Source organism: Lepidochelys olivacea (assembly GCF_965140295.1).
Source record: "Lepidochelys olivacea isolate rLepOli2 genome assembly, chromosome: 7".
Classification (NCBI taxonomy): Eukaryota; Metazoa; Chordata; order Testudines; family Cheloniidae; genus Lepidochelys; species Lepidochelys olivacea.
In genome coordinates this window covers 19,080,224-19,106,549 of record NC_140417.1, presented here as the reverse complement: position 1 = coordinate 19,106,549, position 26,326 = coordinate 19,080,224, and the positions used below count along the sequence as shown (strand labels likewise).

At 44.6% G+C, this 26,326-nt stretch overlaps 3 protein-coding genes across 12 annotated transcripts in view; 2 read left to right on the top strand and 1 right to left on the bottom strand.

Annotated features, from left to right (window-relative positions):
* Nucleotides 1–1,234, bottom strand: part of IFT122 (intraflagellar transport 122) — a 49,174-nt gene extending 47,940 nt beyond the window's left edge. For 2 of the 4 annotated variants that reach the window (XM_084634584.1, XM_084634586.1), the window contains exon 1: nt 519–592. In XM_084634584.1, coding sequence (XP_084490710.1) covers nt 519–559 — 41 coding nt within the window. In that variant the 5' untranslated portion in view covers nt 560–592. Of the gene's footprint in view, nt 1–518; nt 593–1,129 lie in introns of those variants that run through there. The other 2 variants (XM_084634583.1, XM_084634585.1) reach the window with 2 other exon arrangements.
* A 43-nt stretch (nt 1,235–1,277) lies between these two features.
* Nucleotides 1,278–9,826, top strand: MBD4 (methyl-CpG binding domain 4, DNA glycosylase). 6 transcript variants are annotated; one of them, XM_084634588.1, is made up of 8 exons: nt 1,278–1,515; nt 3,202–3,462; nt 4,051–4,940; nt 5,654–5,725; nt 6,532–6,666; nt 6,988–7,137; nt 7,659–7,762; nt 9,582–9,826. In XM_084634588.1, exons 1-8 carry the CDS (start codon nt 1,418–1,420, stop codon nt 9,657–9,659), a joined length of 1,788 nt encoding a protein of 595 aa, XP_084490714.1. In that variant the 5' UTR covers nt 1,278–1,417; the 3' UTR covers nt 9,660–9,826. The 6 variants fall into 6 exon arrangements, with proteins under 6 accessions (XP_084490714.1, XP_084490716.1, XP_084490713.1 ...); XM_084634587.1 differs by having other exon boundaries at nt 1,304–1,515; nt 5,651–5,725; XM_084634592.1 differs by lacking the exon at nt 1,278–1,515 and adding an exon at nt 1,523–1,723 and having other exon boundaries at nt 3,290–3,462; nt 5,651–5,725.
* Nucleotides 9,827–12,004: 2,178 nt separating this feature from the next.
* EFCAB12 (EF-hand calcium binding domain 12) lies at nt 12,005–24,374 on the top strand. Of its 2 annotated transcripts, XM_084634721.1 has the most exons (9): nt 12,010–12,481; nt 13,556–14,078; nt 15,100–15,294; nt 16,398–16,560; nt 18,531–18,760; nt 19,950–20,163; nt 20,745–20,910; nt 22,993–23,061; nt 23,961–24,374. In XM_084634721.1, the coding sequence occupies exons 2-9, from the start codon at nt 13,569–13,571 to the stop codon at nt 24,205–24,207; spliced, it is 1,794 nt and encodes a 597-aa protein (XP_084490847.1). In that variant the 5' UTR covers nt 12,010–12,481; nt 13,556–13,568; the 3' UTR covers nt 24,208–24,374. The 2 variants fall into 2 exon arrangements, with proteins under 2 accessions (XP_084490848.1, XP_084490847.1); XM_084634722.1 differs by lacking the exon at nt 15,100–15,294 and having other exon boundaries at nt 12,005–12,481.
* Nucleotides 24,375–26,326: the final 1,952 nt, after the last annotated feature.

Below are 26,326 nucleotides of genomic sequence, written 5' to 3'. Positions count from 1 at the left end.
CATCCTCCCACCCTTCACATCCCTACCCCTCAGGAACCCACAACTCGGAATTCTGGGAACTCTGTATATTCCATACTTAATGCTTAATTTACTAAACCATCCCCATTGGACTCATATTTGATGTTTCTTCCATGTCTCCCATTGACATTAGTAACCACGGTTATAAACCACAGGCTGCTGCTCTCCTGGCCCCAATAAGAACCCATGAGACCTTACTGGTTCATAGAGATTGTGAGGTTTTAAATTGATAAGAAATTTACTATTAAATAAAAACGGACTGACAAAGATGTAATATGCCTGATCAGATTATCAGCATACCCATCCTGCAGTGACCCTCACCCTAAACCCTCCGCTGGGGCAAATCAAAAAATAGGTCCCTGCCATCCCCCCTCACATTCCTTATTAGGCCATGAGCTCCCCAGGGCAGGGGCCACATCTTTCCATTTGCCCCATAAAGTGCCCAATGTGCTTTGGGATGCTGTGAAAATACTAAACATAAACCATACTCAGCCTCTTACCATTGTTCGGCCTTATCCCTCCAGGTCAGTGCAGCCCTCATTCCTCCCTCTCCTACTAACACCCCGTCCCTCGCCGCCGGCCCTGCCCTCTCTCCCCAGCACCCCGTCCCTGCCCTCTCTCCCCAGCCTCACCGCCCGCCCTGCCCTCTCTCCCCAGCACCCCGTCCCTGCCCTCTCTCCCCAGCCTCACCGCCCGCCCTGCCCTCTCTCCCCAGCACCCCGTCCCTCGCCGCCCGCCCTGCCCTCTCTCCCCAGCCTCACCGCCCGCCCTGCCCTCTCTCCCCAGCACCCCGTCCCTGCCCTCTCTCCCCAGCACCCCGTCCCTCGCCGCCCGCCCTGCCCTCTCTCCCCAGCACCCCGTCCCTCGCCGCCGGCCCTGTCCCGTCTACCCCTAACTACCGCTTCATCCCCTCAGCGTGCCGTGCCGTGCCCCGCCCCGCCTGTGTGTGCCCGTGTTCCTGCCTGCCTGCCGCCCTCTCTCAGCCCCCTCTGCTGTGTCGCGGCACCGCTGGCGGTGCCCTGCCTCTCCCCCTTCCCTGGCTGCTGTTTGTTTATTTACACAAGATTAAAGCTCCCCCAACCTTCCCCAGGCAACGCGCATGCGCACTAACCCCAAAGCCCTTTGCTTGGAATCAACCGGCACGACGCGAGGAGGTAGAGACGCAAACGTTGAACCAGAATTGCGCATGCGCCAAGAACGCTGCGTCCCGTAGGCACTGCGCTTGCGCGAGGGGGGAAGTACTGCGCAAGCGTGGAGCTCTCTGCGGGACTGTGCCTGGAATACGCATGCGCAAGAGACGGAATGGGTCTGTGTCGGGACTGTTCTCGCGGGAGAACTTCTGCGCGCCCTTGGCGGGATCGTCTATTGGCGAGAAGCTCTGCGGGGGCGTGCGCTAGCTATGCATTTGCGCAGTGCGGGCAGGAATGACATACCTGCACGTGACATGGGAGGTGCTTCAGCTATGGCGGCTCCGGAAGTACGCGGGCAAGAGGGCAGGTAAAGTTACTATAGCAACAGGAGGTCCAGAGGCCTTTCAGAAGGGCTAGGCCGCGGTCTGTTCCCTCAGAGTGGTCCTTCTTCACAACGTGGGCTTCTGCAGCATGGTGCGGTGACGCCACAGGGAGGTTATGTCACAGAGCGTGGTGCGGTGACGTCATAGGGCGTGATGATGTCACATGCTGGTGACGTCGCAGGGCATGGTGCGGTATGTGAAAGCCAGTACTACGTGGGTATGTCGGTCGCTGTGGGCCCTGTTTAGTGCCCTGCCAGCTTGGCTCTGTGTGCTGGCCACAAAGTCTCAACTAGAGAGCGCCACTGAACTGGAACTGCTCAGCTATGTGTCATATGCTCTATGGTGCTGCACTCTGGGAGAGTCTCATTTAGCTTGAATGGCGGGGCCTGGAACAAGAGGATCTGAGTTATATCCCTGCTGCCACTGATGACTGTTGGGCTGGGTTTCAGCTGGCTGAGGGCCCTGGGCTAGGGTTGGGACAGGTATAAGGTTCTAAGACCTACTGCTGTGGAGTCGTTTTCTGCTATGTTGCACCGATTTAGCAATCATAACACTTAAGTGGCCCCAGACATATAAACAACTTTATGATTAAACCAAGATACAGATTCACAAAAGCAGCTTCATTACTCCCCTTCTGGGGTGGGTGAACCGCCTCAGTCTTTTCAAAGCTCCATCACCGTCCTTCTTGCACAAGGCTCCACTGGCGCACTCCCCAGTTAAGGGGGTTGAGGAGTTGGTGTTAAGCAATGTGAGGCACTCCTTCCCCCTCAGTCCATGTGAGAAGAACACACATTTAATATAGTTAGATAGTAACGTGTAGGGTTTTCAATTCTTAGATATAAAAAACTGGTCATTCGCCGTCCCTGCTCCCCTCAGCAAAAAGGGTCCTACTCCAGACTCTAGCTAATCATTACTAATATGTTTTAGATAACAATTTACACAAACGTGTATTTTTGTGTTGTTTTATCATTTTTCTTACCTTATCCTAATATGGTGCCACAGTCCAGACAACTGGGGTGGTGAATTGTAGAGCACTCTAACATGTCCTTTCCTCCCTGCCCTGTACGTTAAACTGACAAGGCACTACAGTACAAAAATCAGCTAGGGCAGTTCAAAACCTGCCAGGTGGCAGCCCTAGTAATGTATATGTTACGGTATGTTACTTATCTATGTGGGCTCTAATTAAGGTGGCCATTTATGTTTCAAAGAAATAAAGAACATGAAAAATGCACTTGGAAGCTTATTTTTAAAGGCTAACATTCTACTGTGGTTCGTTTATGGCACATGATTATATACAATACAAAGTCACACATATGTATTCCAGACTATGATCTTCAGTATGGTTATTGCTGAAATACAGGACAAAGCATTCCTCATGTTAACTTGAAGTCCAATATGTAAAACATAGTATAGATTGCAAATATTTGTGTTCCACATGGGAGAGAGGCTGATCATGCTGTTTCCATAGCTCTCCCAGCATCTAGTGTCCCAGTGAAGAAGAGGCAAAGTCTCACACAGAACAGTGCACAAATATTTCCAACAGGCCAGCTAATACCTTCATTATTTTCAGTTAATTTTTTTTCCAAATCTCTGCAGCTCTTGAAATATTGTAGTTATGAATAGTTCCAGACAGATCTATTTCTATCATTTTGTTTTACATTTGCTTTCAGTGACAAAAGTAACATGCAAATTGGAAAGAAAACAAAAAAAGAGGGGAAAGAATTAGTGACAGAGACAAGAGAATATTTTGGTCTACAGATTGAAGGTACTGAGACCATAGCAGAAAACACACTCCAGTGCAAAGAAGATGCAGCTGCTGTGTCAGAAGTGGCTTCTAGATGTCTCAAAAACATTCCAGATGGATGGGAGAAGATCACAAAGCAACGACAGTCAGGCAAAACTGCAGGGAAATATGATGTTTATTTCATCAGGTAATATTTGATGCAAATCTTGAAATTAAAGCTGTATAATAAGTAAAAACAGTGTATGTCACATAGACTTATTCTGCTGGTTGCTTAGTGAAGAGTAAGTGTTGCAGAGCCTAGGAGTCAAGTGTCCTTGTTCTGTTCCAGTCCTCGCCCAGATTTATTCTGGGACTGATCCAAAACCCACTGAAGTCAATAGACTCCTGTTGATTTCAGGAGCCTTTGAATCTGACTTAGGGCAAGTCATTTAACTTCTTGGTACTTCATACTAATATTATGGAAATCTGTAAATAAAAATATTTACATGTTCATAACGGTAGCATGAGGCTGTAAAATACTTTAATATACTTAAATGAAAGTATAAAGTATTATTACTTGTAAATTATTCTTTGTATGAATATTTTTGATAGAAGGCTTGTCTAAAAGATATTCAGCGTTTAAAAAAAATATTGAGAGATTATTTTTTGGAAAATGCAGGTAACATTTTTGGCTTTTTTTTTTTTTTCCAGAAATGTAAGGTGCAGTTTTGTTTGTTTTAAGAGCAAGGATTGGAAACTATAACCATTGATCATTTAACTTTCTTTCATTTCATAGTCCTCAAGGAGCAAAGTTAAGATCCAAATGTGCACTTGTGGCATATTTTAGTAAAAATGGAGAAACTGTTCTTAAACCAGAAGATTTTGACTTTACTGCTCCTGTTCAGAGCAAAACTCGATCAAGAGCCAAAGGATTCGGTGCAGAAGCTGTGGGACTAAGATTACAGAATAAAGAATGTAACAGTAAAGCACAAGATCGTAGCGTGCAAAGTAGTAAAGAAGAACTTAAAGTTGTGGAGCTGCAGACCAGTAATGAACAGCTGGAAAACATTTCCATCCATCTGCAGGCCAGGGAGGACTTGGTCATTAAAGACATTAAGCCAAAGGACTGTTGCATAAAGGTCAAAGAAAAAGGAGCAGTTGGAAGAAGGGCTCAAATTAAGAAAGCTAGAAAGGGCTCAGAAAAGAGGAATTCAGATCACAGCCAAAATAAAAGGCAGAGAAAAGCATCATGTAATAAACAAGAGGCTGAGGGCAGCCAAATCAAAAAATTCCGGCGAAAGAAAGATGTTTGTGTTTCTGATAGAGGCAGAATAGACAATCAAAACTTAAACCCCACAGATACTGGAAAAGCAAACACACTCTCAAAGGATGAAATAATGACTTCAGAATCACAATCAGAGATGCATCTTGGACCAGTAACTGCTCTCTCAGAAACGGAGTCAAGAACCATGGGAGAGTTAGGATGTGCAGAGAAGAGTTCTGATGATGTAGCTGCTATGAAATCTGACAAGAATATTGCAGAAAGACAAGGATTGAGTGCATTTGCGAATAAGAAGGATTGGGTAAATTCGGGTAACCAGGATATCAAACCTGGCACTGAAACAGACATTAGCATTTCACAGCCTTGTGACAAGAAAAGCTTTACATCAGTGAAAATGCTGCAAGGTATATACATTTCAGAGCAGAGCACTGTTCTAAAATTCCATCAGGGATACTTCCAAACCAATTACAAAAAAGGAGTGTTTGTTTCAGGCCTGCCTACTCCGTGACTGGGTATGGTTAGAACTTTCTAAATCTGCTTGCCTGGAGTCTGTCTAATCTGTTTATCATATTTACCATACAGAGCATCAGATATTATAGTAGCTAAATGCTGTGAACCAACCAGTTCAAGCCAAGGAAGTAGATTTATTCACATTTAGAAATTACACCATCACTTTCTCTGATTTAATGTAACAATGATCACTACTCTCCAAATGTCAATTAACTTCTTAAATTACTGCAAAAGTGGCCAGGTTTTGATTCAAGAAATACAACTAACCTTGTTTAATTTAATTCTGAGGTTAGTATAATAGTTCATTGATTCTGCCCTCAGTTATACCTGTGCAGCATCTATTGACTCACTGAGATATGACTACTTTTGTTAAGGGTTTGTCATTTGAAGATTTTTTTTTTAACAGATTCTGAAATATTGATAGATATCAGAGTGGAACTAATTCTCATTTACATACAGTAGTGCCAATAAAAGTTCTTGTTCCCACCCCAAGATAAAGAGGAAATTGATTCATGAAAAGTTTAAAAAAAAATCTGTTTTCCATTTCACATTCATTTCCTTTGAATTTTAATAGCGATAATTCCAGGTATTTTTTTCTTTTTAGAAGATTATATCCCAAGAACACAAGTAGAGAGAAGGAAAACCAGTCCATATTTTTCTAGTAAATACAGTAAAGAAGGTATAGTATTCTCTGTGGGAAAGAAAGCTGTGTTTTGGGGGGATTGGAAGGTTTAAGAGATTAGTAATGGGGGTATGGAGCATTTCACTTTTATATCAGTAGCTCAGATCCAGACCTGGTCATTACTAATCTGAGAGGTACCACCATTGTGGCCTACGTGAGAGGATTTTTGTTGTCTCATTTTAAACCTAGCAGACAGGTGTCCATATTGCACAAACCACCATCACATTTTGCATTAACTGGCATTCTTGGTGACTGTCTCAGCAGAGAAGTTGCAGATTGAATGGGCTCTGAGACTGAGCTACCTTTTTACCCATTAAGGCTGTTACTCTGTATCAGAAGTGAAGCCCACACATCTGCTACCTGCTCTGTACTTAGTTGATGCTAAGGGAATTTATGGTAGCTGTAAGGCCCCTTCTCCCCAGAGAACAGCCCCAGTTACAGGGAACCTCTGGATGTAGATGATCTCTACATCCAGATGCCAAGCTAGTTCTGTACTACCTCCAGAGTGACCCTGGGTGCAGGAGACATTCTGGGGACGGAATGAGGGTGAGTATGGTTTGAGCAGACCTTTGCCCTGGCAATTCTGCACCCATAGAAATATAGGTGCAAATTAGGGCAACCCACAGGGCTAGGCTAGCCTGCAGTGTCATAACACAGGAGTAATAAACTCTCTACCCTCTCTCCGTGCGTTAGTGGGAGCGTGGGGGGGTGAGTCTGCTCCAATGTCTCTTAAAAGAATGGGGGAGGGGAGAAATCAACCTTTTACTGCTCAGTAAAGTTTCCCATATTTTCTTTGTGTGTAGCTCCAAGCCCACCAAGAAGGAAGGCCTTCAGGAAATGGACTCCTCCTCGGTCTCCATTTAATTTGGTCCAGGAAACGCTCTTTCATGATCCATGGAAGCTCCTCATTGCAACCATATTTCTCAATAAGACCTCAGGTAAATAGGTATATGATATGATCTGAAGCTTAACCTCTATATACCAGTTTCACAGTCTGAGTTGCATCGGCTTATGTAAATGCTGAGTTTGGGTCTGATGTGGTTGTTAGGGATTGTTGAAAGATCAGGGCCTTAGCTACTAAGTTTTTCATTACAATATTGAAAGGATTAAATAATACTATCTTAAGGTATATTAGTATAAACAACTTTAAATAATTTGCATCTTCCTCATCAACAACATTCAGAATGCATACTTCGGATAGTCACAGAGAGGAAGTTACTATGTAGCCTTTCTCTTCACAACATATTACCTCTGCCTAGGTAAGATGGCAATACCTGTGCTCTGGGAGTTTCTGGAGAAATATCCTTCCCCTGAGGTAGCAAGAACTGCAGACTGGAAAGAAATGTCAGAGTTGCTTAAACCTCTTGGCCTCTACGAACTCAGAGCGAAGACCATTATCAAATTTTCAGGTAGTTTCTTTTGAACATGTCTGCGTAGAGCAGTCTAAACTGATGTCAGTAAGAAAGTGGCATTATAAACCCCAGCTCTGTGATTTTCCTTCAGTGTTCCAAAGATACAACAACATGTGTAATGGAGGAGCAGGCCCTTGGTTTGAGATGACTATCAGAATTAAAAACTTCATTAGTATCAGCAAGGTTGATATGTTTTGCAATGAGATACTACAGTATTTTCTGTATTTTAATGTTTAAAATACAGACATTACTGTGTAGATTTTGCTATGTAGTCATTTAAAGCTGTCTTCCACAGTGAGGGTTGCTTAGAAATCATTCCTTTTTCACCTGTTACTAATGTAATACATTTAGTTAAAATTATAGAGTTTAAAAGAGTCTAAACTGGGGATTTGGATGTTTTAATTTAAAAATGGGATTTTTCCAGTTTTACAGTGAGTTACCAATGTTTTCTTGTAATATTTTCTGAGGCACATTTCTCTACATGTTAACCTGGTGAAGTATGGGGTTATATTCTCTAGATGAGTATCTGACAAAGCAATGGAGGTATCCTATTGAGCTGCATGGGATTGGAAAGTATGGCAATGATTCATACAGAATCTTCTGTGTCAATGAATGGAAGGAGGTAAGTGACGTTGTCATTCTCTAAGGGCCAGATCCAATGCTCATTGAACGCACTGGGTTCCATTGACTTAGTTAGACCTTGGATCAAGCCTTATATAATCATGTGGATTAAAAATAAAATAGAGTAGAAATCATCTGTCAACTTTAATTAAGAAGTGTTCATAGACTGAATTGTTTATGGGCCTGATCCTGCAAGTCCATATTGATGTGAATAGCCCCAAGAGCTAGTCCTACAATTGTGCCTGGGTGTGCAAGGAGGCACCTAAAGGCTAATGATAGTTGTCTCAGTTCAGGGCACCCAGTTGTCTCAGTGGTCCAGCAAGGGCATGTACTACTCAGGCTTCCCGCTTCCCAGCCATTACCTGTCATAGATGGAGACCTGCGTCTTTCTCTCTCTTTTGACCAGATTATTTCCAGGCTGCACAGTTCCTTGCCTTTTACTGTGTTATTGCCAGCAGAGGCAGGCTGCTCAGGCACACCTGCTTCCTTCTTCAGGGAGTATCTGACCAAGCAGATTGATAAGAGTGTTTGTCAATATAAATAAATTGGTTAGTCTCTAAGGTGCCACAAGTACTCCTTTTCTGTTTGTCAGTAGTTATAAGTTACCACACAGTTCTATGCAAGCTTATTTTTTTCTTAAACTAAAAGCACTATAGAGAAAACATTAAAAACAATACAAGAACCTACATGCACGCTAATAGGCTTACCATAGACCATGCCAACACTAACATGGGCTCTGGCTGGAGCAGACCTTCCAAACCCCATCATCGCAGCTTCAGCTCAAAGAGCAGACGGTCATGTAGGGCCTCAGTAGGCCAAGTCCTTCCAATCCTCTGAGGATTGGGGCCCTTCACGGACTAGAAGTCCTGTCTTTTTGCTGGATCAGGAAGAAGGCTGTGAGCCAGTTTATAAACAGGATATTTATCTAGAAACACTTTGTCTGTTTCATCCACGGAAAATCAAGTTTGAATTAGTATATGCATACTTCTCCCAGGGGATTCAGGGCTGGATTTATACTTTACGCACCCGTAGGCACAGCATCTTCAGCGGCCCCCCTGCCTACAGCTGACCTTTTGTGTTGCACACAGTTTTAGAGAGGTTAGGCTCCCCTAGAACACCGGTGCCCCTAGCTATGTGCCTAATTGGAAATCCGGCCCTTTGGGTGATGATGAAGGAAATACATTAGCATTTTCCTCCTACAAGAGAAGGTACATACATTTTAATTTTTAATGGAGTCCAAAAGGTATTAAGTCTTATTCAGTAAAGTTTAGCTTAATTCCATAAAGTTTGTCCAGGATATTACAAGATGTTGTCAGTCTGACACAAGTCACCCCCTTCAGTTTCCTTTTACGTTTCTTGGATCGGTTGTGAGATTTTTTTTTTTCCCCATCTTGATATTGGTAGTGGTCTTTGTGATGTGTCAGGGTACCTCCTATTTTATTCGTCTGCAAGAGCATAGCATCTGCTCTGACTTGCCTCTCCTCCCTCTACTGCAACCCAAAATCCTCACTAGGCTCTTCTCTTGTTTACAGATGGTTGCAAACAGCAGCTGTACTCCATTTAGCAAGGTTATTGTGTGACTTGCCGTCTCAGTTGATCCAAGTGGTGCTTCATGCATGATTAGTACTTACTCCAGCATTTCAAGAACATGCATGCTTAGATCTTTTATGTATCAGCATGCTGAAATACCCCTAAACTATAAAGTAGGCTCCGAGCTGGGGGTGGAGATATTCCAGGCAGATGTTTCAGTACTGCAAGAGATTTTTATAGAAGACATTTTTATTAAAAACATTAGTTCTGATGCCTTCCTTCTCTTTCAGGTACATCCACAAGATCACAAGTTAAATACATACCAAGCATGGCTCTGGGAAAACCATGAAAAAATGAGTCTTAATTGAAAAATGCAGATACGTTTTTATATAACTTCACTTTTTGGTACTTAACACCTTGCTCTTGGCTATATGTACAGATGAAATGGAAACATCCTATATTCTCTTTACACATTTTTAGTTCTGATCATTGAGTGCTTAATTCCAATATTTGATTGTGTTTAACATGTTTTCAAACCCACATAATCATTGTAATTAAAAGTTGATAAACATTGATATTTTAAAATAAATTTTGATAAGTTTTTTATTTATTTTTGATAAGTATTTTAATTCGTTAGTGCTGCAAACACTAAAGTGATATCATACTTTCACCTAACTAACTAACACCATGCTACCTTACCATAGAAATCCAAGTGTTATTAATTATTTATTTTTCCACATAAGTATTGCTTCTGACCTATCTAGTGATGGGACCTAAACATCCAACTCCTTTTTTTTGGCTACTTGTGAGTAATCAAGTCAAAGGATCCCAGAAGAGAAGAGGGCAGGTCCTTAGAACCCTTAAACTCCCATTGCTAACTTTGCAAGCTAAGGGCCTGATCCTGCAGCAGCTACAAGTTTAGGGTCTAATCCGATGTTCACTGGAGTTAAAGGAAAGACTTAATGGATTTTGGATCAGTCCACTTCTGCTTTACTACTGAATAACCTCATTGACTGTAACCGGGCTATTCATGGTAGTATGCACTAGGCTTGGTGTTAGGTTTGCAAGATCAGCCCCTAACTGCTAACTTTTAAAGAGCTTCCTGCAGCTGACTTGTGACTATCACCAGTTTTGTATTCATGCTGAGCAGGACTTTGACACCTTGTACATTCTTACAGCCCTGCTAACTACTTGTCCTTTGATAATTTTTTTTGTTTTTACTGCTCACTAGTGATTAACTCGATAGACTAGTTTTCATCATTTCTTGCTATCATCCAGAAAGGTAGTGCCTTTCTTTTAGCATACTGTGGGCCTGATCCTGCAGAAATCAGATCACTAACTAACTCCCACTGAAGTCAAACACTTCACAAAATCAGGTCCAGAACAGGACTTCAGTGGGGCCTAACCTAGTGGGATATTGATTAATGGGCCTTATTTTTAAATACGATTTTTGTAACACCTGAGCTGCTGTAAAATCCTTGTTTCTGAATTTATATTTGCCATATTTAAAGGAGTCAAACAGGTCCTAAAGATGAATCTATAATTACAAAAGTATGTACACAACATGTAAAGGTTGGTGCAAGGACTGGGTTGAAGCTCTGCATTTGAATCTAATCCATAATGCCTTCACCCTGTGAAGCATCTAATGAACTATACATAGAGTGCAGCTTTAATCTATGCATCTCAAACTGGGTGTGTATTTTTGACCCATTTTACAGATGGAAAGAATGAGATGGAGAGAGGTTAATGTTCTGACTTTCAAAGGTGCTGGACACATGCAGCTCCCACTGACTTCAGTGGGAGGTGAGATGCTTAGCACATCAGAAAATCAAGCCCTTAATGATTTACCCAAGGCCATACCATGACTCCTTAATGTACAACAGAATGGAACCCTCTTTCTCCTGACTCCTGGTCCCCTGCTTTAACCACCTCTCTAGACTTCCACACCTGTTGTATACTTGGTAATTGTTTTATTTAGTAGTTTTTGCAATATCTAACTGTTTGTACCTTCATAGTATATGTACCTTCATAGTATATGAAGGTACAATGCCAAGAAAAGCAGGATTTATTTAAGTGGGGGATATTTTAAGAAGAATATAATATAAACATTTGGGGGCTCTTTTAAAGGTTACCATTAACTCTTTATTTAAAACAACAACATAGCATAAAAGATACTTTTCTATCCAAAGGGATTCTGGAGTCCACATGTTCTGGAGATGGTGACCTTAAAACTCTGACCAACAGAGCCCAGCAATACATATAATATAATTATAGTAGGTATTCGGTCCAGAAAGTTAACAGACTTAACATCCGTTGAGAGGCCTTAGGCAGGCAACGAATGATTCACCCATTCAGACTTGGTCATTAAATTAACATGTACTGGAGATTCGTTTTTCCCCTTCACCAAAAGAGTACAGTATGAAGTGAAAACAACTGTTTGCAACTGCAGGGACTGCCCCCTCCTCTCTGGCTGCTATTGTGACTTGGAGAAGCTATGCGTTATAGATATTAATAAAATGCCAAATCCCTCGGCTGGGAAAAGCCTTTGACTATGTGCTCCTCGGTCATTATAAACAAGGCTCACACCCATCTCCATGCAGACGGCAGGACTGCGCTGCCGCGAGAACTGGAGTTTTGATGCATAGTCTCAGACTGGGGCAATACTCGGAGCGGTGTAAAGGGGCCCCGCTGGGCAGGGACCGTGTCCGGGGCAGGGAGCGTGGAACCTGAGGCCTCACAGCCCTGGGGATGCCCCAGGCAGGGGTCCCTTCGCCATGCCCAAAGCGGGAGGGGGCTGTCTCAACTGAGGGGTCCCAGCCAGCGGACTCCCGCTGCTCCCGGCCAGCCCAGGGGCTGGGGAGAGCGACGCGTGGCCTACACGACCTCCAGGCCGATCCCTCCTCAGCCAATCAGGAGCCGGGCCGCGGGGCCGTTGCTATGGTCTCCAAACTGCAACATTTCCCAGGCTCTGCGCCAACGAACGTGCACGTGGGAGAACCCGGGGTCCTGCTCCCGCCCCGTGCCCCTGAGAGGGGCAGCCGCGGCCACCTGAGCTCCGGGGCAGCCTTGGGGGGCCCCCTGCGAACGGCGCCTTCCCTCGCTCCCTGCCCACGGGGCGGCGCGGTGGAGCTGGGTGCGGACTTGGCCCGCCCGCGGAGCGGCACAGCCAGCCTGTTCTGGGAGCAGCCAGGTAGGACAGGGCTCTGGCCCGGCCCGTTTTGCGGCTGCATGGGAAGGCGAAGGTGCCAACGCCACGCCCATTGGCAGCCCTTTCTCGCTCAGAGCCGGTCCACTTTGGCTTGACTCTGCTGAGATGGTTTAGCTTGAGATGCTGGGTCTGATGGCTACAGCAGCGACCTTAGCAGCTGTCACTCACTCCAGCCTCAGCATAGGAGTGCCTGCTGTCCAGTCCCGCGTTTTAAACAATTCCATCAGCAGCTTGAGGTTGTCGGCTTGCCATTAGCAACACCCAGCTGGCTGATCTGGTTCTTGACGAAGCGGCTTAATATGTTATAAAGTGAAGCAAATTTCATTTTGCTGGTGGCTGCAGGAAACGCATGCATACATATCAAATAACAAGGAGCATGCTACCTCTTACACTTGTTCTAAAGCAATATGAAGCACTAGAAAATTAGCGTGATAACCGGAGCCTCTTCCAGGGTTGTGATGTCATGCCCTATACTTTGTGAATGCTAATAAACACAAATCAGGACTAGAGAGATTCCAGGGTTCAGGAGCCTGTTGTGTGATGAATTACTGTGTTTAAAGCAGTCTTTTACTGGACCAAAACTATAGAATAATACAAGACCAGCCCATTTCTAACTTCATATTGACACTCTTCCCCAACCTCTCTTCTGATGAAATAGTTATAATACCAAGCTTTCCCATTGCACTTTTCATCCATAGATCTCAAAGTGGTTTACAAGTAGTTCAGTATTATTATCCCCATTTTACAGGTGTCACCCAGCAGGTCAGAGGCAGAGCCAGGAATTGAACCCAAGTCTCCTGAGTCCCCGTCCCATGCTCTGAAAGGGGCAATGTAAATGTCAAATGATTAATTTCTTATATTTTATTATAAGGAGGCCTTAGCATTGTCTGCACAGTAGTGTCCATCTAGGTTCCTTTTTATTGTATCATGTATTATTTCATCTTAGCTTTGGAAGGTCATATGTGATTTCAGCTCATTGTCATTTTTTTAACGATCCCACACATATTCCGAAGCAAAATTAACACTGAATTTTGAAACAATTCCATTTGGTTTTAGTTAAGGGGACACCATGACTGGGGAAGATTTGCTCAAAGACACTACCAGCGTCAAGCCGGAACTGGTCTTACAGCACTGTTTTAAACAATACAGACTCAGAGATTTGTATCCAAAGTTTTTCTTTAAAGTGAAACCAAGTATATTTGGGCCACCCAAATCCAGACGACGCATTATTATCGCACCTCTGATGGTAAGACCAGCTTCTGCTGGTTCAAAACCCATTCAGACCACTGCCATCGACGAAAAGGAGGAAGCCGCTGCCTGGCAAGTGCACACTGAGGTAGAAAGCTGTCCCCGCATGCCAGAAGAACCTTCAGAGGCAGATGATCTACCAAAGCTGGAAGCTTGGATAACGGAAAGGAGAAAGCTCCGGTCTCAATTGGATAGCCTTGTGGATGTTGAAAAATGGCTACGTCAAAAACTTTGCACCTCCGAGCAAGAAGATAGAGTCCTGGAAAACTTACAAGACTGCAGAGCAGTGAGGAAGGCTAAAAGGCAGTTAGCTGCGACCAAAAATCTTGAAGTAAGTGTATGCCTCATTCCTCTGTCCTTTGAATTACTGCACTGCAGCCCTTGGAAGTCACACCTCACTCTTACACTGGTCATTTGAATTTAACAACTGTAGCTAAACAGAGGGAGATTGGAGGGCAGTCAGGTCCGTTCTCTTTCTATAGGTGCTAGTATCAGTCAGGTATCCTTGCAGATTCTCATCAGTAAGATTACAGAAAGTGAGAAAATTATACTACCAACCTATTCAGATTGTTCCCCTGGAGACTAGTTACTTCTGCATAGGAAGAGGTAATTCAGCCAGGCTGCACTGGAGGAGTTTCTCTGAAATTCTACCTTTGGGGGCAGCAGCTGCACTCTCCTGGAATTAGCTGAAAGCTCCATCCATTAAAGCTGCAGATCGACAGGGCACAGGGCAGTCCATCTGAAGTTCCTCTGTACTAACTCCCTGCTCCCCTGTATCCTTATGGTGCCCTGGCAATGCAGCTTTTGCAGTAATTATAGTGAAAACCCTGTGGTGAAAGACCCTGCAGGTTGGTGCTGCTGAATTCCTCCCCACTACCCCCTCTGGGCATCCAGGAAGTTCAGAGCTTTCTATAGCTGGCCCTACCTCTCCCATCAGCACCACCTACACTACGTGTAGTCCTCATGGAGTGACTTGGGCAGTGTTGGGGGCAGGGGTAAATGTGGAACAGTACTGCAGAGGAAGCACTTCCCTCTTGTGGGTCTCCAGGACAGAGGCCTCCTGGACTCCAGTTGCCTCTGCCCATGGAGGCAGAGGAGATTATATGGCCTCTAGTCAGGGTGAGGAAAGACTGAATCCAAAATAAGGTCATCCTGGAACATGCCAGGGCTAGGTCCTTTACTGGTGTAAATCAATATAACTCCATTAATGTCAATGGAGCTGTACCGATTTATACCAGCTGATGCTCCATCAGTTTACACTCTTCACATTTCTATGTCCTGAGCCAGGAAACCTGACTGAATTTCTCATTAGGATAAAACTGATCTCATGATTATTCTTCAATCTCTTCCAGACCCTGCTGCCAAAGCACGACCTGCCTCCTCAAAGAGGAGTCATCCCCCTTATCAACGCTCCCTATCCCCAGTCCCTCATCACACTGCATAACCTTCTGCACAAACAAAAGCTCAAGATGGTGGACTTATTCAGGAAGGCGGATAAGGACAAGAAGCGGTTCATGAGATCAGACTTCATTAAAGTTATCAAGGGGGTATGCAGAAAACAGGTTAAGAATATAAGGCTGAAATTCTGACCCAATTCTGTCAGTGTAACTCTAGAGTAGCTCCCCTGAAGCCAATGATAAGGGCTGATCTTACAACGACAGGTCCTCCCCTCGCTGTGGTTACACTGATTTTAGAAATGATCTATGGGGAATTAATCTGCAGAGATTTTACTCCACAACCCAGATAGAGTGAATCCCAGTTGAGGACGAAATCCACAGCCACATTGTCCAAAAGAAACTCACAGGCCGATTCAGATTCTGCCCTGTGTTCAGATCTGCTGTTGATTTCCATAACAGTGATAATATAGCTTCCTTCACTCTGAGGGAGCTCAAGATGCTTTACAGACCATTAATTAAGCCTCACAATCCAAGCTGTGAGGTAAGTGTGTGAATGGAGAAGCAGTGTAGTCCAGTGGGGAGGGCACTGGATTGGACTCCAGACACCCAAGTTCTATTCATGGCTGTCTTGCGGACCTGCTGTGTGACTTGAGTAAGTCACTTCACCTTTTTATACCACCCTTTGTCTGTAGACTGTCATTTACAATGTATGTGTACGGTGCCTACCACAACAGAGTCTTGATCTCAGATGGTGCCATTAGATACAACTCTAATATGAATAGTAACAATATACATTTGGCAGATGGAGAAACTGAAGGCCAAAGTGACTTGCCCAAGGCCACCCAGCCTCTCAGTGGCAAAGCTGGGACTAGAACCCATGGATCTTAATTCCCATAGGTAATGGGCTTAATCTGCAGCAAGGGAGATTCAGGTTAGATATTAGAAAAAAAATTCTAACTTTAAGGATAGTTAATGTCTGGAATAGGGTTCAAGGGAGATTGTAGAATCCCATCACTGGAAAGTCAGGGATGGTCTAGCTTTATATGGTCCTGCCACAGCACAGGGAGCGGGACTTGATGACTTCTTGAGATCTCTTCAGCCCTACATTTCTGTGATTCTCCAGCCACCAGGCTGCACCATCTTTCAGTACCATAGTAGTAGTGCACACGGAGGAACTGCAGAACTGGTCCCTAGGGCTTTATGGCAGCCTTCAATCTTATTGTGATCACATTTGAAATTTTTTCTTTTTACAGGCCAAAGTCCCTATCAGTGACAATGACCTGGAAGATGTGATCATCTTCCTTACTTCTTCAAAACGTGGGAATTATATAACCAGTGACGATCTGGTTGAATGTCAAAATATATGGTTGGACACAATGAGAGATCAGACGAAACAACCTGGGGAGGCAAAAACAGGTAAGAAAAAGGAACCCGCGGTAGGAAAATTATTCTTCATTCTTAGGAGCATGGGAATCGCCACAATGGGTCCAATCCCAGGTCCATTTAGTACAACATCCTGTCTCTGACAATGGGCAGCACCAGATGCTTCAGATGACGTGTAAGATCCCCGCAGTAGCAGATGTGGGATAATCTGCCCCCCACATTAGGTCTCATCCTGGTCACTAATAGAGATTTGCTTAAACCCTAAGTTTAATATCCCTTCCAGAATTTGGTTGACATTCTTGGCCCCCTCCAGCCAGATGGCTGAAAACTAGAACCTTTTACACAAATACCTTTCCACTCAAACTCTGGGGGTTTGGATAGAATGGAACCAAGATTCAAGCCACCCCTGGTTTTGCAAAACCAAAACCCAACCTCCTTGGCTCATCTCTACGTGAAAGCTTGTCCCGGTACACGTGTTACCTTATGCTACAGTCTCACCAGTCAAGAGGTAAAAGGAGAAATACCTAGAAGTGCTGATAAATACATAGCACTTTACAGCTTCAAAATACCCTGCAAACATTAACTTATTCCTCAGAGCAATTAATTTATATTTCTAAAGTGCTTTGAGAGCCTCAGAGGAAAGACACTAGAGAAGGCCACAGTATTATTAAAGTAATAGGATTAAAGACAAATATCCCACTGGGGTAAGCATCTTTATTTGTATTGTATAGCTGAGTAAACTGAGGCACAGAGAGGTTAAGTGACTTGCCCAAGGCCCAGTGGTGAGTCAGTGTTGGAGCTGGGAACAGAACTCAGGGTGCCTCACACCAAGTCCTGTGCTCAGATGTTTCCTACAAACACTTATTTGGAGGGTTTCAATTTAGTTCTCCCCCAGTTCAGACCTATCTCTACCACTGTTGTTGGGAAACAAAGGTCTGATTCTGAAGGAATGTGACAGAAGGCAGCATTTGCCAAGCATTTGCAAGTTGAGCTTTCATTTAGGAAAATGAAATCAGACACCACGCCACTTTCCATCTCTGCCATGTGTCGTTAAAGGGCTCCCCTTATTTTAAGTCTTCATAATATGATCCTCCCTCTCTTTTCTTACGTGCTTTTAAATGGTTAACAATATTGACATTTAAGGCATCATTCTTGGCTTCTGAACGAGCAGCCACTGAACCGAACAAAGCAGCTCACGCAGCAGAGCTATTGTTTCAGGCTCCCTGCTACTTCAGGCAGACATCCCTGCGTCGGTTATGTTTGGGTCACATTTTGATGGTTTTCTCTGAAACCATAACAGCGAGAGACTCCCTTTTTTTTTAACAGAAAGTTGAGAGTCAGAGTCTGGAGAATAATGGAGAGCTCTTGCCACCCTCTGCCCCCTCATCCTCCCTCAAGCTAGTTCTGGTCTCTCCACTCCCTCTGCCCCCAGCTAGTCCTCCTTGCAGTGGGCACTTTGGGAAACAGTGCTGTACGATCAATGTTATCTAATGTCAAACAAATTCTCTCTCAAATAAAGGTGGGCGGTAACATAGTCCAGCTGCGAGATTGGGAATCAGGGGATCTGGATTTTGGCCCCGGCAGAGATTTACTTGTAAAAGTCAGTCTGCTTCTCTGTATCTCAGTTTCCCTATGTATAAAATGTGGATAAATGACACATCCTCTTTTGTAAAGCTCTTGTGAATCAAGTGTTATCATTTGTAAAGGTGGCGGGGGAGGAGGGTCAACATAAATCCAGGAAGATTTACTTTCAAGACTTTTTAATAAAGCACTTCAAGGAATCATTTCAAACTAAAGGTGGGTTCAGCTGTAAAATGCGGGTCTGGCAACAAATCTGGATCCAAAGCTCAAGGCTGTTGGTATCCAGGGTTCCAGTCTAAGCCTGTTGCTAACTCAAATTTGCACAGAAAGCACAGTTCATTCTTTCATGAGTTCTGATCAGTTCAGAAGTTTATTTTCCGCTACATGCTAAGATAATGTCTTCATTTCTTGTTAATCTACAGCATGTCCCCGGCTTCACACCCAAAAAGCTCTTTCTAAAAGTGTTAGTCGTCCAGCATCTGCTGCTGGCAAAACCAAAGAGACACAGCCACTTGCTCCTAGTAAACCTGGAGCAAAATTAACGCTGTTAGAAGTTCCTCTTATCCACACCAAGCCGAATCAGAGACCTCTGAGCTATGAGGAAATGGAGGAGGTTGGGAAGAGATGCAGAGAGAGGAAACGATGGGAGAAGGTACTGCATATCTGCAGAGAAATTATTCATTTACTTATGCTTTGCATTTCAGGCCTTCCCATGTGTCTGATAGATTGAGGATGAAATAGCAGTTTAGAAAAAACAAATCAAACCAAGGGCTTTTAATGTGAATATTATTGATCAGTAATCTTTTGCCCTTCTGTATGTAGCACCTTCTATCTGACGCTCTCCCTTTATAAACAATTAATTTTGACTCCAGCACTCTGAGGTATAGGCATTTTATTCCTTTTCTTACAGAGGGGTAAAGAGAGGCACCGCTAAATTTAAGATTTCAGAGTAACAGCCGTGTTAGTCTGTATTCGCAAAAAGAAAAGGAGTACTTGTGGCACCTTAGAGACTAACCAATTTATTTGAGCATGAGCTTTCGTGAGCTACACATCCCCAGAATGGAAAGTCCATCCAGGTCATCTTTTCTACTCCATCTGCTCACCAAAACAGGATTAGTCCCTATGGGATATCTGCAAGTACTTTGTCCTGTCTTGTTTTCTATATATCCCACAGCAGGACTTACAATGAGTCAGTAGCAGAGTTGGAATAGAACTCAAAAAAGTGAGTTCTGGCTCCCAGCACTGTGTGCTGTAACCACTAGGTAGCACTGCTGCTGGGAGAGGTTCTTAAAAAAAACAAACAAAAAAAAAAACCAGGGTGCATTGGCCCAGCTGTTTGCACCTTCTGAAACTAACAATCTCACCTCCCAGGTCTGATGAATCTCCAGGGCACACATTGTAATGGAAATTAATGCTAAAGACATTCCAAGAGCAAGGGGAACAAAACTATAAGGCTCAGTTTTTCAAAAGATCTCCGAAAAATAGGACCACAATGTTTTCTAGTGCAAACTCTTGTGCAATTCACTCCTGTGCAGACAACTAATGCACCACTTGAAATGGGGCTTATGCAGGATATGAGTGTGCATGGGCCTTGTACTGGCCCTCTACCCAAGATGGATTTCATCCACAAACCGGTCGGTGCCTGTGCTCATGAAAACAGTGTGACCCATGTTGCATGCACAGAATTCCATTGTACACACAAATGGTGCCTTATGAGCCACATTCATCCCTGGCGTAACTTCACTGAGGTGAGTGGAATTACACCAGGGATTCATTTAGACCTTTGGCCATGAAAATGTTCTATCCAGCTACACTAATGGGGACCTGCCATTTACTTGCAGGCGAAGGTCAACCCAATACAATGGCTGGAATGCTGTCGGCTGGTGAGATCTGGAAACAAGGCCATTGATGAACATTGCTTGCCATCTACAATGGATAGTGAAATGGGGGAAATAACGGACAAGCATCGAAGGACCTGCTACATGGTCTATCTGCAGTGTCTCAAATTATGCAAAGAATATAACATTCCACTTACCGAAAAGGTCCTGGAAAAAGGTAAGGCAAAACCTTGGGCTTGGTGTAAATGTGCTACCTCAGAACAATTCAGGCTAAGCTTTGCTCGCCAGCCCAAATGCATGGCTCTTATTTTAGGGTGGGAAACAGACGCTTAAGTAGATAGGTGAAGAATGAGGGGTATTTGCAGTTCCGTGTACAGCAACAGGACTGGTCTAGCAGTGGATGCTGCTGGTTAGGATTAAAATACATTGAGAGAGCTAGGGCAGGATTGGAATAGCAAGGGGTGCTCCAGATCAGGATTGAGGCTCCTGGGGTAGAGCAGTGTTAGGAGATTCCAGCTCAGCAGAGCAAGAGATACCGCAGGTGAAGACAAGAGATGGTCTGGCACATGTGGGATGGAGCAGGACTGGAATAGCGGGAGTGCTGCAGGTCAGGATTGAAGAGCATTGGGAGAGCTCTGTAGGTTAAGCTTGCACGGGGTCTGCCTGCACTACGCCAGACTCAACACATTTCAGTTAGTCCCTCACTTCAGCGAGCTCATAATCCATTCAAAACGTTTAGCAGGTCATGTGCCATACAGTTATTATGGCTTTGTTTTTAACTGTGTTCTTTCCTGACAGCCCTGCTGTACCCAGGAGACAAAATAATAAAAGAAGGAGCATACGTGCGGAAGATCAGACAGCCAGGGGGTCCCTACACAACAACGGATGGGAGTCACCACCAAAGACGACTGCTTTTAAGCAAACAAGAATTAAGAAATGCATTAAAAGGGGATGCCAAAAATGGGTTTGTTCAAAGAGTTTCTACTGTAGTGGACCATGTAGTGGGCTATAAACTATAGCGACTTATCTCCAAGCAGCAGCATGGCCTAGTGGCTAAAACACTGGACTGGAAGTCAGGAGACCAGGGTTCTTTTCCAATTTCTGCCACTGATCTGCTGTGTGACCTTGAGCAAATCACTTCACTTTTTCTGTTTCTTTGTTTCTCTTCTTGTCCTTTGTCTATTTAGAATGTAAGATCTTTGGAGCAGAGACTTGGCGTATGTCAAATGCTAACACAATGGTGCCCCAGTCTTAGTTTAATAATATTTAAAAGGGATGCTTGTACAACATCAGTAGGCAGGCTTCAGGCTTTTTGGAGGGTTAGGCAAGCAAACAAAAGTTGTTGGTTTTGGTGGGGAATGAGAATTTTCCTCCACTAGCTCAAGTGTCTCTTCCAGGGCATGTCTACACTATAGCACGGTGGTTTTCAAACTTTTTTTTTGGTGACCCAGTTGAAGAAAATTGTTGATGCCCATGACCCAACAGAGCTGGGGATGAGGGGTTTGGGAGGGAGCTCAGGGCTGGGGCAGAGGGTTGGGGTACAGGGCTGAGCGCTGCGGGGTGGGGCCAGGAATGGGGGGTTCAGGGTGTGTGTGGGGGGTCTGGGCTGGGGCAGGGCGTTAGGGTGTGGGAGGGGTCAGGGCTCTGGGTGCAGGCTCTGGGGTGGGGCCAGGGATGAGGGGTTTGGGGTGCAGGAAGGGGCTCCGGGTTTGGAGGGAGCTCAGGGCTGGGGCAGGGGATTGGGGTGCAGGTTTACCTCAGGCGGCTCCCGGTCAGCAGCGCAGCAGGGGTGCACAGGCAGGCTTCCTGCCTCCCCTGGCACCACAGACCATACTGTGCCCTGGAAGCGGCCAGCAGCTGGCCTGGCTCCTAGGCAGAAGTGCACAAGTGGCTCCGGAAGGCTCTCACCCGCAGGCAGCGTCCCCCGCCTCCCCCCGCACACACACTCCCATTGGCTGGGAACCAGACAATGGGAATGCGGAGCCAGTGCTCGGGGCAGGGGCCACGCACGGAGCCCAGTGGCCCCCCCATCTAGGAGCCGGACCTGCTGCTGGCCGCTTCCGAGGCACAGCGCAGTGTCAGAACAGATAGGGAATAGTCTGCCTTAGCCAGGCAGAACCGCCGACGGGACTTTTAACGGCCCAGTCGGCGGTGCTGACCAGAGCCGCCGCGATCCAGTGCCTTCCATTCCATGACCCAGTACTGGGTCACGATCTGCAGTTTGAAAACCACTGCTATAGCAGATGACCATGTTTGCTTTAGGTATGCAGCAAGCAGTTTCCACTGCTGGCCCTGTGTTCCAGTGTCCATGAGACACAAGGGAAAGTCACACACACTATGCCCAATTCTCCTGTTACTGACACTGGTTTGACAACAGTGTAACTCCACTGAAGTCAACTACTTACGTGAATGTAAGTAAGAGAAGAATCAGATTCAATGCGTCGAAATACTCCTGCTGCCATTTTGTGATTCATTCTTCTTTACCCAAACCTCATTTTGCTGGCCCTTCTGGCGAGACACAATAGAGCACCGAATATGGTATGTATCTGTAGTGGGATGAAATACATTTGGGGGCAGTCTCTGATAAGATCATGACAGTGAGTGACCCAGATTCTCCTCTCAGTTACACTGACACGGTTGCACTGAAGGCAGTGTGGTTGCCCTGGTGTCAATGTGTGTTGTCATCTGTACAAAGGGGCTAGTGCTATTTACTCACCTACCTCATAGGGGCGTTGGGAGGATTGCTTCATTGATGTCTGTACAGTGCCTTGAACTTACCAAGTGCTATACAGATGTTAAGTATTCTTATGTACTATGATGATGGTGAAAACCTGAACAGAACGTGTAGCACATGTACAATTACTTATTCAGAATCTTTTCCCACTGCATTATTATTTACGTAGCTCCATGGATACACCTGATAATTTACAGACAAGTAGAAAGACAAGGGAATTTTCCCCAATGAGCTTCCAGTCTGTTGGTTGAGATCTCTACCAAAAAGTGTATTCACAGTTTGAAACGATTCCTGTTTTATCTTCCCTGCTAGAATGCATGGAAAGCGGAAGGCACACAGAGGCAGCTGGATGTCATTTGAGGATTATGAACAGTTAACAAGGTCTGTGCAGAGAATGGTTTACTCCATATATAACAGTGAAGCAGAGATAACCAATAGCTAGGCTGGCTTCAAGAACACTTTTTCCCAACAACCAGTCAGACACAGCTTTCATCAGAAGCTACTGGAGTTCTGAAGCCTTGTCAGTATGGGAGAGTTTTACCAGTTATACTGGTATAGTTTTACAGAGTAGGTATATTGCTATAACCTCAGATGTAGATGCACTTGTACCAGAATATGGGTGGCCATATGGTGGGTTATAAATACATATAATTTAATATAATTCTACCTGCATTTTTACTGTGGTCATGGGTGGCCAGTGACCCAGCCATTGGGGGAGGGTAGCCCCCTTTCCCCACAGGAGCCCAGAGCACCCCCAGCACTGGGCCACTGGGCAGCACAGACGCAGTGCCCCAGCCCCAAAGCGCTGGGTGGCACGGCCGCAGCACCACCAGCGCCTGGCTGCCGGTGGCACAGTCCGAGCTCTAGGTGGGCAGCACGGCCCCAGCGCCAGCTGCCCCAAGTCTTTGCGGCAGGCTGCCCAGCCCCAGCCAGCCTGGGCCAGGGCAGAGCGTCGGGCACTGCAGGAGGGGAATGGGAGAAGAGCATGGCCGGGGCCACAGCAGGCTGTTTGGGGAGGCACAGCCTCCCCCAACCTATGATACCTGCCACCCATGACTATGGTTTTATTTCAGTCTGTGGCTCTCTGCCACTTTCTATCCTGAGCTGTTCTGCCATGTTCCTGTTAAACAGCTGCCACATTCCACCCCACAACTGGCTGTATTTCAGCGATGGCTAAAGAAATCCCTGGACAATGAATATAATTAATTGAGCATTTTGGTTTCTTTAAGTGAAAGGCATTATAAAAATATGTTATTGATTATTTAGCTCATATTTTTCAGACGTCTGCACGTGAAGTGGTCCAATCTGAGCTACAAGTCTCACGACAATAACTTCTGGCCAGGTCACCTTCTGGACAAGCTGCGTATTTATCTCCCACAGATAGAGCCTAATCAGGAGCATGCCCTGTTCAGCTATGTTCGTCCAACACCACCTGTCTATCCTGGCATCTACAACCCACACCGCAGCTGGCCAATCAGTGACCAGGGATACGTGACCTATGGAAATACTGAGACTCAAAAGTATTGATGTTGTCTGGGACAGTAATACTATGCATAATGAAAGCTTTGTGATCCCTCAGTCACCTCCATGGACTTAGGCCACCATCATAAGCAATATAAAGCTATAAAAGTATGCATTCCCAAAGTTATGGGGGACTTGATAGACAATGAAATACAGAGCAGTTCACTTCTAGATTGGCAAGTTTCTGTTCCTTGTGACTCAGAACACAAGACCTGGGGGTATTCAATGAAACTGAAAGGTGGCAAATTCAAAACTGATAATATTAGACTGTGGAACTCGTCACCACAAGACATTGTTTAGGCTAAGAATGTAGTAAGATTCAAAAAGAGATGGAGCACTCAAAGATAACAAGAATAACTAGACTTATAATAGTTAATGCTAAATAAAAATTCTGGGAGAGATATTAACCTCATGCTTCAAGACAGAAAACAAATTCTAACTATTAAGGATCAGGATAAAACCTAATTTGGGGGGTCAGATTATTACACATCCATCTACTGTAGAGTTTCTTGCACTTTCCACTGAAGCGTCTGGTAGTAGCCACTGTCCAAGACAGACAGAAAAGGAGTACTTGTGGCACCTTAAAGACTAACCAATTTATTTGAGCATAAGCTTTTGTGAGATACTGTAGCTCCCGAAAGCTTATGCTCAAATAAATTAGTTAGTCTCTAAGGTGCCACTAGTACTCCTTTTCTTTTTGCGAATACAGACTAACACGGCTGCTACTCTGAAACCTGTCCAAGACAGGATACTACACTCAGATCTGATTGAATCTGGCAATTCCTCTGTTCCTGTGATTCAAATCCAGCTCTTTGGTGACCCATGTAAAATGCACTTGGCAAGTCTTAGTCTAGTTTCCACCAGCAGATAGGTCCAAATCATAAAAAATGCCATCACAACTAACCCCGCTTATTGGCAGCCTTGGGATGGAAGAGTGAGTGGACCATGATGGTGACTAAACTAACCTGTCACACCCATAGAGGTCAGGGTCAAGGCACATGGGTGTGGAAGGGCAGGGGAAACTTGCCTTCCTGCTGCCCACACTGTACCTGTTCAGAAGGATTTCGGTTTCCGTGATAAAAATGTCTCGATGGACCAACACTTGAAACCTGCTAATTCTCACACAGCTTGAGGACACTAGACGATGAGAGAAGGAACACTGGTTGTTGGGACACTGGTCTTATCCCGGCCCCTTTGAGAGAATGATGGGATCTTTAACTGCCACCTGCTCAGCCAGAGATGGGGGTAGTGACCCCAATTTAATTTAACAGGCTGATGAAAGATTTAAATATAAATATAGATATAAATAAATAAATGTACCTTTCTCCTCTCCTTGCCCACTCTGCCCCTGCAACAACAACAGAAAAGAAAAAGCAAATCCCACAGGGAAGGAAAGTTTATTTTAAAACATCTTTCAACAGCAGGTTCTGACGCAGAGTTTTCATACTATACGGAATGCATGTTTTAGCAATTCATTTTGAACTGTATCTTCTTTCTTCAAAACACAGTACATGTAGCAGCCAAATGGAATTTATGGAGATCTCTCAGTAACATGGATTATGGTTATTTAGCTATGCTGTATAAAATTTAACCAGACAGTTCCAGGCATAAAGATCTTTCCTTGAAAATATTTATGAACAGGCTAGTTAGTAAATAGAAAAACTTTAGAACAGTGAATGTTACGCACCTCACAGTACTGTGAATAGCTGGTGTCAATCAGAAAAGAAAAGGAGTACTAGTGGCACCTTAGAGACTAACCAATTTATTTGAGCATGAGCTTTCGTGAGCTACAGCTCACTTCATCGGATGCATTCAGTGGAAAATACAGTGGGGAGATTTATATACACACAGAACATGAAAAAATGGGTGTTATACACATTGTAAGGAGAGATGTGTATGATAACACCCATTTTTTCATGTTCTGTGTGTATATAAATCTCCCCACTGTATTTTCCACTGAATGCATCCGATGAAGTGAGCTGTAGCTCACGAAAGCTCATGCTCAAATAAATTGGTTAGTCTCTAAGGTGCCACTAGTACTCCTTTTCTTTTTGCAAATACAGACTAACAACGGCTGCTACTCTGAAAGCAATCAGAAAAGTGTAGTTACAAAAATGCCTCAAAA

Coding starts and splice junctions, on each gene's coding strand:
- MBD4 (XM_084634587.1), top strand. CDS start 1,418: ATGCATTTGCGCAGTGCGGGCAGGAATGACATACCTGCACGTGACATG. Junction 4,941..5,650: donor ATCAGTGAAAATGCTGCAAG/GTATATACATTT, acceptor TTTTCTTTTTAG/AAGATTATATCCCAAGAACA. Junction 7,138..7,658: donor GACCATTATCAAATTTTCAG/GTAGTTTCTTTT, acceptor TATATTCTCTAG/ATGAGTATCTGACAAAGCAA.
- EFCAB12 (XM_084634721.1), top strand. CDS start 13,569: ATGACTGGGGAAGATTTGCTCAAAGACACTACCAGCGTCAAGCCGGAA. Junction 18,761..19,949: donor AGAGGAAACGATGGGAGAAG/GTACTGCATATC, acceptor ATTTACTTGCAG/GCGAAGGTCAACCCAATACA. Junction 23,062..23,960: donor GATTATGAACAGTTAACAAG/GTCTGTGCAGAG, acceptor CATATTTTTCAG/ACGTCTGCACGTGAAGTGGT.